General features: G+C 41.6%; 1 protein-coding gene across 4 annotated transcripts in view; it reads left to right on the top strand.

Annotated features, from left to right (window-relative positions):
* Window positions 1–13,482, top strand: part of THSD7A (thrombospondin type 1 domain containing 7A) — a 286,252-nt gene that overhangs the window by 76,683 nt on the left and 196,087 nt on the right. For all 4 annotated transcript variants that reach the window (XR_004419770.1, XM_033076380.1, XM_033076383.1 and 1 more), the window contains exon 3: window positions 6,914–7,418. Coding sequence is in view for 3 of the 4 variants with exons in the window: in XM_033076380.1 (XP_032932271.1) it covers window positions 7,262–7,418 (157 nt within the window). In the remaining variant the exon portion in view is untranslated. The remainder of the gene's footprint in view (window positions 1–6,913; window positions 7,419–13,482) is intronic.

The raw sequence follows: 13,482 nt of genomic DNA, 5'->3' as shown, positions 1-13,482 counted from the left end.
AGAGCCCGCGGCAGCCCCAAGCCAAGCTGGAGCCCAGCCGGCCCCGGCAGAGGTGGGAAAGCCTGGCAGAGGCGGGGCCAGCAGTGTGGGGGCGGGCGGCAGAGCCTGAGCCAGCAGGGCGGGGCAGGGAGGGCGGCAGAGCCTGAGCCAGCATGGCGGGGAGCCCGGGAGAACTGGGGCTAGCAGTGCAGGGGAGCATGGCAGAAGCAGGAAGGCCGGCGGGTGGGGCTGCCTGGCAGCGGGGGAAGCCCAGCAGAATCGGGGCCAGCAGCGTGGGGGAGCCCGGCGGTGCGGGGGCCTGCAGTGCCGGCCAGGGCGAGGAAACGCGGCGGCGGTGCAGACGGGAGGGGGCGGCCGGCGAGCCTGGTGGCGGCGGCGGCAGCCCTGCCGGCGGGGCGAGCGAAAGCGGTGCTCGCGAAGCGCCGCCGCCGCTCGCGGAAGCGCCGCCGCCGCGAGCGAAGCGCCGCCGCTCGCGGAAGCGCCGCTGCCGCTCGCGAAGCGCCGCCGCCGCTCGCGGAAGCGCCGCCGCCGCGAGCGAAGCGCCGCCGCCGCCGCTCGCGAAGCGCCGCCGCCGCTCGCGGAAGCGCCGCCGCCGCTCGCGAAGCGCTGCCGCTCGCGGAAGCGCCGCCGCCGCTCGCGAAGCGCCGCCGCCGCTCGCGGAAGCGCCGCCGCCGCTCGCGAAGCGCCGCCGCCGCGAGCGAAAGCGCCGCGGGGCGGGCGCGGCGCTCGCGAGGCGCGGCGCTCGCGAGGCGCGGCGCAGGGCGAGCGAAAGCGGCAGCGGGGCGGGCGGCGAGCCCGGCGGCGGCAGCCCTGCCAGCCGGGCGAGCGAACGCGGCAGCGGGGCAGTGCTGACGGGAGAGGGGGGCCAGCGAGCCCGGCGGCGGCGGCAGCACCAGCCCGCCAGCCCCGCCGAGCCGTGGCGCTGAGCTGGGCCACCCGGCCCCGTCGGCAACCATGAGCGGGCCGAGCCTTCCTGGCCCCGCCCCGAGCCAGTAAAGCCCGCTATGCCGCGATCCTGTTACTAATTGGCCAATTTGTGAAAGCTGCGCACGGATTCTCGCGACGAACGAAAGTGTGGCTAATATTCGGGGTGCGGCTTATCTATTGACAAAGACAGCAACATTGTCGAGGCACCGGGGGTGCGGCTTATAATCCGTGCGGCTTGTATTCGTGAAACTACTGTATTTGGATTTTAAACTATGAGTTTTGACCACTGTCTTTCTCCAGTGAACCTGTTGTCTAGATAAACATTTATTTTCAGCCTAAGTTCATGCCAGACACGGGGGCTTGCTCTTCCCATTGATTTTAGGAAAACTAATTTCAAATGTAAATGCGCGCAGTGGAGGAATACAGTTGACTTGGAAAGATCCGTTAAAATCCTGTATTTTGGTTACCTCTTGGAAAATCCAGTATAATGGGCTTGGAGTTAAAAACTAAATGGCACTTATGGTCAATGGGGTTGGTTTGTTTTCTCCATTAGTGAAGCCCCTATTGGTTTTTCTGAAACTGATGTAACTAAAGTTAGATTTAAAAGGCTGCATTCTGTGTGTAGTCTTATTCACATATTTGTACAAACTGTAGATCCACCACTAATACATTAAAAGAGTAAACACATATAGCACACCCACACAAATTCTAGTTGTCACTTCTTCCTTGCAGGTTTTATTTCCTCCAGTGTGGCTTCTAATACTGATTTCAGCCTGCTTTCTTGTTTCTTCCTCTCACTGTTTTCCAAGCTTTCTATCCTTAGATAGATGACTTAGAGGCCACCATTATGTTCCACTTTCATAGCCACTCTTATTTTGTTTCCCCTCAGCACTCTGCAAGCAAGTGCATATTGGTATCGCAATTACAGATGAGGTTCTACTTTGTGCAGACTTCTCTCTGGAGGTTGTGTTAGAAGAGCACATGGATCATTCCCAGCACAAAGAAAGTTCAAGTTTTTTTCCCCAAAACAGGGGTTGCCAAAAGCTTTTAAGTGAAAAATTCACTATTTTCCTTATGCTTTTTTGTTTCCTCCTTTTTTATGAAGGCAGAAAAAGTCATGGAGCCAGTTTTGATCTTAGCTAGTTCTCATCTTTGGATAGGATCTTCTTATTATGGTTGGCATTGAAGCCAATGTAATTTGGGCAGAAAGGAAAATGTTTGTCCACAGCTCTAAGCCAGAAAGTAAAATTAGGCATTTTAATCTGACCTTCTTCAGTTCTTGGACCATTGTATTTGTTCTCCAAATCCATGATCTAAAAGAATGAAACAAATTTAACAGACAGGCATCATGATACCTGTAATGTTTGCAAAAACAGGGGTTTTTTTATTATGGGGAAACCATAATAATTGTACTACTTGTATGAAAGATACTGGACTGGTTTTGTTTGTTTTTTCAAAAATTACAAATTTGCAAAGACGATGTGGCATAAAAACCCTGAAAGGGTAAATCAAGGCCTCTTACCTGCTGTGAAAGAAAAAGAGGAATCCATAATAGTTTAAATCCATAGTAGTGTATTATGACATGGTCGAGTGTGACACCTAGAGGCCATACGTTTAGGATTCCTAAAGAATAACTTCAGCTGCAAGTTTTGCACAGCATGTGTAATTTTGGACTTAGAGACTTTAGCAGCCATATTTTGAAAAACTAGCATAATATTTTTTTCCCTGGATTTTTCAGGTTTAGCATGTTTTTGTGGGCTCCCTGATGAGGGATATGAAGAAAAATAAGAGACTGTTTCTGAATCTGGTAAAGAGTCCTTAATTCTGTGCAGGAAAGAAAAGAGCCCTGTGCAGTTTATTCCATCCTGAAGTACTCAATATCTAACAAAATTCTTGCAGATCCTATCTGAAGAGATTTATTACAATACACTTGCAACCTTAGCAGAATATCTTCATGAAAGTCAGGTTCTCACAAAATGCAGAACAAGAATTTTTGGTCCACAAACTCATCAGGGAATGAAGAGAACAAAAGCTGCTTTTAACTGTTTTGTGAATTATTTAGATCATACAAGGAAATGTACATGTAAGAGAGCACACTTCACCTTCTTAACTTCTCTATTTGATACTCTGTTATCCAGTAGGCAATGGCTATAATAAACTCTTTATAACTGTAGAGCTAAATGAATAGGAGATGGGTGACTTAGTTGTTTTTGGCAATATTTGTTGTTTTCATACCTAAGAGAGGGGGAAAATCTTGGAGGTCAATCAAAACTAGCACAGTTCAGATGAAGAGGATTTTGACTTTTCTACACAAGAAATAAAACATTTTTCACTCTTTAGAACTTGGGCTATTCTAGTAATCATTCTGGAGGTTTTTTTTGTAATAGTCTAGTACTCATGCAGCAGAGATGGTTTAGTGTGGTACAGTCATAGAGTTTGGTAAACATCTTTTATAGATCTACAGAAATGGTCAGAAACTTCTCTAAAGGTTTCTGGCTTGACTAGTCTGAAATTGAAGGCAGATGGAAGTGATGCTGAACACTGCTCTTTGTTGTGTACTGCTTACTCTAGCAACAAGTGTGTTGTATATATTTAGTAGTCTTTGCATGCTCTTTGGCTTCACTGTATGTAGAAATACAACATCATCAGGATATAAAGTAATATGATCCTGAAGATTTTATTTAAGCTTTTCATAAAGAGAAGGGTGTTAGCATGGGACTGCCTGGCAGCAGAGGAATTACTGCCAGCTTGATTCTATATTGAAATATATATATTATCATTTCTCTCTCCAAAAGATAAAAGATATTTTGTGCTCACTTTGTCACCCTCTATCTCTTTAATGTGAGCATCGTTATTCCAGTATTTCATGACTAACACTTTGCCATTTTCATAAAGGTCTTTGAGGTTAGTCATACTTTTTGCAGAAAAAGGAAAAGGTGCTAAGTTGCCAACAATTTGTGTGAGTATTTTACAGACTTCTTGTAGCTTTTGTGCCTCAAATAAAATAGTAGGATTATTTAGTTTGGAAAAAATCTTTAGGATCATGGAGTTCAGCCACTGACTTATCTCTACCAAGTCTACCACTAAATCATATCCCCAAGTTCCACCTCTGCATCTATATAAATAATTGTATCTTTTGAGGCTCGCATGTTGGTGCTCTAAGGGACAACAATGACACTATTAAGTTTGTGATATGAGTACTAATGTCAATTGTAGTTTATTTATATGCTTTGTCTAGAGGCTTCTTCTCAGAAATACTTAATCAGTTATTTGGGAATGTCTAAGCCATAAATAACTGATAAATTATGATTGTTAAGCATACATTAGGAGATTGCCAGTGGGCTGGAAATAGTGGTTATATTGTTAACTGGAGGGAGGTCCCGTGTTCACTGTAGCAAATAGGAGAGGGTACTAGGGCATCAGATAGACTGGGGTGGAAACAGCTAACAACAGCATTCCCAGGAACGCATGCTGACAACAAATGGAACTTAAAATCAGGATATATTCCCTCTTGTTTGAGAAGTCTAATTCCTGCAGTTAGGTTGGTGAAGTTGGTGTTGGAGTTTGTGTCTTCAAGCACCAGCCTGCTCTTTGACCTGGGGAGCCACTGGCCTTTCCCTGTCCTGAGTAATAGATGAGTGCATGTACAGCATAAGTGACTGAGAGTGTCCCCAAACCAGCTCTTCAGAATTCCTTATTTTTTTTTCCAGACACACAAAATCTTTTACCTAATAAATATTCCGTCCATTTTGTCTCCGTGACCTATTTCTAAACAGTTTTAATTCATTATATCTCCTGACAAAAAAAAAAAAAAAGAAAAGAATTATTCTTTTGTAGTTAATTGACTTTGTGACCTCAAAAAAAGGTAAAACCATAAAAAGTAGTGTGAATATATTTTACTTGATAATCTATATTTTGGTGGTTTTGAAGTATCAGTCCTATAGTTACATAAATATAAGAAAATATTTGAGTATTTGTGTACATGTGCTTACCCTCTCTCATGATGCTGCTTTGTTCTGCTGTCAAAACCCACTTTGATTCATTGTGCCAACTACATGGATGATCTGTTCCCTGATGATGTTTCCAGATGATCTGAGTCACGTACAAAATATTCTCAGAGGCTTTCTTTATACATTCATTAACAATTCTAGGTAGAATCCAATGTGTTTAATAACTCTAAAAAGGGTGCCTTTTCCCCTAGTCTCTCTATAAACTTGAGTCTTCATCTGGTGCATAGCTCTGGCTAAAAAGCCCACATTTTACTCTCAATTTTTCTAAGACATATATAAACAACATATATTTTAAGTATACAAGTCAATTGCCATAGATTTCATGAGGTTCTTAAAACTTCTTTAAGCCCTTAGATTCTTAATCCTATTTTTCATAAATAGTGAAGTTGGCATTAATTTTATTATGTTGAATATTCTCAAGTCCTGCTACACAGCCTGTTAAATAATGTGCGTGTGATTAACTTAACCACAGATGTAGCTTTAAAATTGATGTAAATCAATGAACTCAGAAAAAAATTTGGTTTAAATCAGTGTTCTCTCTAGCTCAAAGCAAAGGCTGAAGGGGAAACCATGCTTTCTAAAGTGAATACCTCATGATGTAGAAGTGAATAAAATGTATCTCCTGAAGTGCTTTTAACTGGGGGTACAAGTTCTGGATCAGGACGCTATAAATTTGTTAAGATCATGGCTTTCTATGTATCCCTTATCAACCTATAATCTCCTGATTGTTGCCTGTTTTTCAACAGCTGAGGAACAGTAATCCACACTTGCTTATCTCTCTTAATCACAGCCTCATGGTGCTATAGCTCCCTGAGCCTTTAATTCCCTCTTAGAGGCGTAACAGAGTGGAAAGTAAACAAAGACGAATTTGCAACCTTCAACATTGCTAATTTGCTCTGATGTCAGAATATTTAAACAGGCAAGGACTTGGGAATTATTTGATCACAACTGATTTTAATCTAATGCATGTGAAAAGGCTGAGTCTGGGAAGGTTGTGCAAAATGACAGGCGTCCCAAGAGAGGTTGACTGAAGGTTTCTTCTTTAAACAACAATAGCTCCATCATTTTTCAGCTCTGTGTCCTGTGTTCTTGCTGTGTATTTTTGTTTGCATTTTTAATGTAACTTTATGAATATAATCTTGGTTTTTTTGAAAATTCCTCATTTGCTTCTCAGTTTATAGGTGTCAGAAGCCCAATCTTTAGGCTTGTTATGGTGCCTGTTCACTGCATGGTGGGTGGGAGAGATAAAGATCCTTATTTAAAAAGCTTTGTCTCTATCCACGTTTTTGTACCATCTTGACAGCCTAATGTATCCTGCATACTTTCATATGTAAAATGATTGATAACTTGATCCTCAAATTATTTTAAATTACGTAGTTGACGTTTATGCATGTATATATGTGTACATACTTGCTGGACGAGAAAGGCTGTTATCTTGTGTTATATATTATGTGCACACTTCATCTACCACAGAGGTGATGGGTTTACACATACATACACATTATCATACACACATATTCATCTGTCCTCATAGCAGATCACCTGAAACAGATTTGATGAATATATGCAAGACAAGGTAGTCTTTTTAAATTTTTTTATTTTTTCTACATTTTCTTCATTTTCCCTTCATAAGGTCTTAATTGTCTGTTTAATGCATGTGCAACCATTTATTTTTTTTTGTTGTTTACAAAATGGTTAATGCAGCGTACATAGTATTATCAGGACAAATGTCTGATGCTCTCTTAATTGTTATATATTGTTCTGTTTATATCTGCTCTGGTTGAACGACTTGTGTTTCTGAAGCATGTCTGATGATGATTTCTTCTTTTCTTCTCAGTGTGTGTCACTTGGGGTATTCCAGGGAGAGACGTGTCTGGGAAGCCAGCCTTTTGCAGTCACTCTGCCCTGAGATTACAGCGCTGGGCTATTTGTGTTTCTCCTCATCCCTGTTTCTCTCTGTCTCTCACTCTCTCCAGCTGGTGTAAATGACTGCCGCTGCCTCCCAGAGCAAGATAACCTGCTCAGTCAGCTGGAGCCCCCTGCGGACAGCTGTCTCGCTGGTACTGATGGAAAACTGCTCTGAGCGCTGAATGGAAGAGCGCGGAGCAGCGCCCGCGCCAGCACGAGGAGCTGCTGCTGCAGCAGCCACAGCGAGCGAGGACTCTATTGTTCCCCGGTGTTAAACAGCTTTTCCTTTTCCAATGCCATGCACGACAGCGGGAGACAGGCTGGCAGCCCCTTTCTCCCCGTGAAGAGGCTGTGAGCAGGGAGGATCGCTGCGGAAGGTTGGCGGCGGCGCTGCGGGATTTTGGGCGGCTGGAGGCATGGGGCTGAGCCAGGGGAGCGCTGCTCCCTGCCCCGCTGCCGCTGCCCTGCCCGCGCCCGGCCTCGCCGCTCTGCTGCTGCTGCTGCTGCTGCCCGTCTGGGACGCCCGGGCACGAAGTGAATTTCAAACTTCATCCGTGTATTTGTGGAAGACTGGTAAGTCAGGATGCTGCGATAACGTGGCGGCAGCGTATTGAGTTGTTGTGAGTAACAACCTTTCTGTGTGCTTTGTGTTTGTGGAGGGAGAAAGTTAATCTAAATAACTAATGTTTACTGGCAGGATTATAGGGGGGAAAATAGGTCATCTTAGAGGATTCCACCATGCAGGCAAATATTGCAATTAAAAAACTCCACATTTGTGAGTCTGTGGCACTGTCATTGGGATCTCTTTTATATTTTCTGTGTCTTCTGAGGTTTTTAATTTTGTTTAGCAGCTCTGTGTTGTACATAAAGGTCAGAGCATTAGTGCCTATCCACAATGAGAAGGAACAATTATTACAATTGGAGTCAGCGTCGTTAAAAGTGCTCTAAACATATTGAATTTTCACAAAGAAAGATGTGATTCAGCACGTCTAATCTTTGTTGTCCTGTGCTGACATGTAATATATTCAGTGTGGTAATTGATGGGGAGTTGGGTTTGTTAAATTTAGGTTTATTCCATGGTATATAGGACACGTGAAAGCTAATGATGGATTAGGTGAAATAATCCAAGTGATGCCAGATCTCATAACCAAAGAGCCAAAGACAAACAGGCTATGTGGATTCAGCGCCACAGTAGATGGATAATTTCCCCTACTTTGATCCTAATGAGTTACGTGTCTGTTTTAAAGATTGCATAGTCATAACAGTGTTTCAGCCTTAACTCTGCATTAAAAATCAGTGGGGAATTTTCCTGTGTCTATTAATATATTGCATTAATTCAGGACTTAAGCAGTGATGAATATGTGCATTTTAGTTGTCTTGATATAGTTTTAGTTCCTGTGTAAGTAGAATCAAACTGTCATTTAGGAAATTTAAAAATTTCTGACTGGGAAATATTTCACATTGGCTTTAGCAGTTAGTTTCCTTTCCTGTATGTTGCCAGGAATAAAACAATCCGAAAAGTAGTAGATTTGTTTAAAAAGTGATTTTTCATTAAGGGCAATGCAATAATGAGAGATTGAAAATTAATCATTTGTCTGAAAAACAACTTTGAGAAGACAGTCTCTTTCCTGAATGGAGGGACACAGCCTTCTGCCACAGAAGCAGATCAATTTACAATTACAGTGATATCCTGAATTTTTTAAGAGGCTCCATCTATCCAGCAGCTCAGAGAAGAGATTAAAAGGAAATTCATTTAAACAAGAAGACAAGCTTTCCAATAACATTAGAAAGAGAAATCTGAAGAAGGGAGAATCCTGTGCAACTTTCACTTCTGACTGCAAGATGGGCTACACAATGACCTTTTTTTCCTTTTAAATCATTGACAGATTAAAAACAGTTTGCAGTTCCATTACAGACCTGTAAATGTTCAACACACACTTAAAAAGAGATGATATATGTGTACAGACTTATGCAAAGGCACAGTAATAATATAACATTTTCATAAAGCATTTCACATTTACCCCAAGTTGCTAGGCATCAGCAGAATAAACTCTCCAGCATTTTATTATGTCTCCATTTAACAGTGTAATGGATTGTATTTAAAGATGTTAAAATAGTAACATTGTTTGAGGATAACAATAATTTTGGTGAACTACTACTTAAGAACACGCACAGTCAGTTTGCTATGGGCTTAACTCCACTGACTTTGCACATAGAACACGTGCTCTGGAGTCATGTCAGTTAACCCAGCAAGAAGGAAACTCTTGGCTTTTGAGTTCCCCCCCTTTCTCCCTTCCTGGCAGACTGGTCTTAAGAAACTTTTCTGTAGAACAGGTATGATCCAATTACTTTGCCTGATGAAGAGCTAGTTCTTCCCTTCATCTTTCCTTCTGTGACCTCTCTCATCTGTTTTGCCTACAATAAGAAATATTGCAGCCATAACATCAGTGACGAGATTGGAAACATGATGAAAAACAAGTAATGAAAAACAAGAGTGGCTCCTCTCAGATGATGAATGACAAGATGCAGTGAATAAGACACTGCATCTGTGTTTGGCTCCAAATTAAATTTTTGCACTCTTTTTCTTAGCTGTGTGTTGAATTCTTTTGTTTTCTCCCCTCCAGTTGTGGGAGGATCTAGGAAGTGAACTGGAAGAATTGCTGGTCAGTAGTATGGGATGTACAGAGTTCAGTTAAAGCATCAGAAGGAAAAACAAAACTGAACAGTAGTGAGCTCACGCACTTCGGATGATATTTTTCTTCTTCTGTGACTGAGAAAGGTCAGGGGAGTGTGTAGCTGAGACTTTGTCAAGGCAAGCTTAATTATATGCCTTTTGGGACCTCTTATGTCCATTTTTTGAGAACCATGCTATTTTTGTATCCAATTTAGTCTATCATCAGCTTTTGTAAGTGCTGTTCATGACTTCCATCTGTCTTGTTTTTATTTCCAAAGGTTTTTGAAATAATGTCCTGATGTATGCTACTCTGTGTCTTCTATACTGCTTTACTGCATTATGTTTTCTTAAGGACGCCCTTGACAATAATCTGCAATGATTATGAGGTTTGAGTTGAGGCCTCCTTTGTTTTATGGAATAATAATTTCCTTTTCTGTTTGTTTTGTTTATGGGGTCTGAAGGGTGTTTTGTTTTGTTGGAAAGATGGGAGGAGTGTTCTAATTCAAATTTCAAGTGTTTGCTTTCAATCCATGAAAAGCTCTCAGGGGACATGATTTCCTGTTTACTACTATCCTCCTGTTTACTACCATCCTCCTGTCTACTACCATAAAAATCTGAGGTTATTGCAATATTCAGTTTAACCATTTGGAGGTTTAGTTATCTTTGATTCAATATATACAGAGTTGGGAATAATGTGAGCAGGGAGGTTGAGCTAAAAATTATCTCCAGATGGAAGGTCCTCTTCTAATCTCCACCCATCCTGTGATCCAGGTGTTATCACTGAGTCATTTTTGCTTCTCCAGCTGGGCTGAAACTGCTTTGACTTTTGGCTTTTGTTACTTTTTTAGATCTCTTCAGAAAATGGATATTTGTGTTCTGGTGCGTTTAATGGACCTTCAGAGCTTTGAATGGCATTTAAATGATCATGGTTGTTTATAGCTACAAGTGATTAAACTAGGTTTCTCACCAAACTGTCTCATTCCATCTTGTGCAGACCTGGTGTATGCATGTTATTCAGTTACAAACACACAGCTGGTTCATTTTGTGCAGTCACTGGGAAAGCCATCTTGGTGCTTTAACATACACTAATGCAAAGTGATGAAACAGCAAGATTCCAGAGTTGAGTCATGGTTGTATCTGATTGATGATCTGAGCTAGACAACAGCAACTTTTAGCAACTCATGGAAGAGAAGTTGTGGTACTGAGGACTGGTTATTATATTGGTGTGTGGCTGACACACACTGCCAAGCATTGAACTATTATGTTCAAAAGATATTTATGACATGTTTTCTTCATGAGTAATTTCCTTTCTCTGATTTAACTGATTCCATTTGATAAGAGCATTTGTTTGCTTCAGGTTCCACAATGCTACATTGAACTTCTTGCACGCCAGTTTTATTCTTCCCTAACTTTTATGATTTGCTTTAGAATTTTACTGGTTATTATTGAATTTAATCTGGAGGAGAGCTGTCAGGAATGGAGCCAGGCTCTTCCCAGTGTTGCCAAGCAATAAAACAAGAGGCAGTGGGCAGAAACTGATGCACAGGGAGCTCCATCTGAATATGAGGAGGAATTTCTTTAATGTGCAGGTTACTGAGTACTGGAACAGATTGTCCAGAGGGGCTGTGGAGTCTCCCTCACTGGAGATGTTCAAGAACTGTCTGGATGTGATCCTGCCCTGTGTGCTCTGGCATGACCCTGTTTAGGCAGGGAGGTTGGACCAGATGACCCACTGTGGTCCCTTCCAACCTGACTCATTCTGTGATTTTCATATTCAAAGACACCTTATAATCTTGTGATACCATGGGCTAAGATGTTGATGTACCTGTAAGTTTTGCAGTGAACAATGTGATGACTGCTGTTTCCTAAATTAAGACACCCATGAAGTTTTCACTTTTTTCACTTTACATGAAGCTGCATATTTTTATTAGTCTGTCATTTCTTCATGCAGGACATATATTTACCATTCCTTTACAAAACTGACTAAGCAGTTTGCCCCATCAGATTCTACCTTCTACTTCACATGTTTTTGTTAAATGAATTCATATGCTGATCTGTGATGTGCTGTCAGTATTGGGTGTAATGACTGCCTATAGATAGATAGATATACATATGATATGCTGATTAATTACTGAAGAATGCACAAAACCAGCAAGGTTCAATCACATTAATATTGCATCTTCCAGCATCTTGAAGTAGTGCACATTACACCTTTGAAATAGAAGATGCAGCATTGGATTAATATCTCTGGAACAAAAAAAAGTCATAAGAAAAAAATCCAGGAGGCATTACTTTTCCATTATTATCTGTTTTAAAGACTTGATCAGATCTCAGATAGTACAGGTAGGTGTAGCTCTACAGAATTATTTGAGATATCTGCAATTGCTGACACCAAGACTTGGTCTTTGACATAACAATTGCAGTTGGACATTTTCCCTTCTTTTTAACAAGGCTAGAACTTGTAATAGGCTTTCTGTGGGTAACAGTGCTGTTTTAAAAATTAAAGTGGAAGGAGAAAGAAGTAATGATTTCCTGGAGAGAACAGTTAAGTATCTCTATTTTCCTGCTTATGTTTTGTCTCCTAGAAGAGAATTGGTCCTTAGATGATAACATGCTCAACCTTTAGTGCAGTCAAGAATCAGAGGAAAGGAATAATATGTGTGTAGGCAACACAGAGAACATCATAGGTACTTTTCGAGTAGTGGAGGCCAGGAGTGGAACCAGTGGGCCAGGTGGTTTCCACAGGGGCCAGAGGGGTGTTTCTAACTCTTCTTAATCCCTTTCTGATATTTTTCAGGAAACAGCATCTGTGTGTGATTTATCCCTGTTCCATTGCCTTGGCAAGAGGGCTACACAAGGGCCTCCTTGTTACTGGAGCCTATAAACAAATGTTTTCTGTTTCAAGGTGTTACTTTGGGATCTTGTAACCAAATCACACTTCACTGCTTGATATGAACTTTGGTCCTAGCATTCCTCTGATTTTCAGCCTCTTGGTTTCCTACTTGCCCACAGAGAGGAACAAACACAACATCTGTACTATTGCATCCCTGTCAGGATTTGCATTCTAATGGCCAAACATATTTTAAAAATCTTTCAGTTCCACAAGTGGAATTTTCAACAAACAGTTCTGAAATTCCTCATCGGACATCTTTGGTACCTAAAACCCATAAAATCACTGAATAAAATGTCTTTATTTTATTTTCCCTGTGTATGACCCTAGGACTGTCCTATTTTCACTGCACTGAGTGTTCCTATCTCATATGAATGCCTGAGGAGGACAGAAGTCCTTCCTAGGGTTGGCAGTCCAGCAGGCATTTCAAAATGTACCTAAATACACACTGACATGAATTATCAGAAGGCAAGAGGGAGAGAGAAAAATTACCTAACCAAACCTCTGATTAAAGCACTTACCTTTCAAGGGCTATGTCTTTTTTTTTTGTTGTTGTTGGAGCTTTTGTTGGTTTTTCGTTACATAGGTGAAAGTCCCCCATTTGTTCCAGTATTTATTTTCTGGGTTATTTTTTTGGTTGGGGTTTTTTTTTGTTGTTGTTGTTTTTTGGTTTTTTTTTTAACCTGAGTAAAGACTTCTTGCAGTAATTGCACCTTGAGACTGGAGACAGATAAGCCTGTGTCAGTAACTAGGAAACTCCTGATTTGAAAGAGATTATGAAGAAATGATCTGAAGAGGAGGATTAGATGCTAGGGGAAATGCTAAATGAGAAAAAGATGTTTTATCTTGAGGCCTAACTGTCAGGAAGGGCATTCACATATGATGATGAAAGAGGGCAGTGAGGACCTCTTCAAGGGAAAATAAAGCCCTAGTTATGGCATGGTGTACTTCAGCTGGTTCCTGCACATCCTTGAGGAGAGAGGTCTGTGAAGACTTTTAAACTGCCACTGATTGTAAAAGATGTTTTTGGGGATTCATCTTTTGGATTCTCTGATCTTCAGTTAACAGAATAA

The sequence above is a fragment of the Catharus ustulatus genome, chromosome 1 (genome assembly GCF_009819885.2).
Source record: "Catharus ustulatus isolate bCatUst1 chromosome 1, bCatUst1.pri.v2, whole genome shotgun sequence".
Lineage (NCBI taxonomy): Eukaryota > Metazoa > Chordata > Aves > Passeriformes > Turdidae > Catharus > Catharus ustulatus.
Note: the sequence above shows the minus strand (reverse complement) of the source record. Positions and strands in the feature narration are given on the sequence as shown.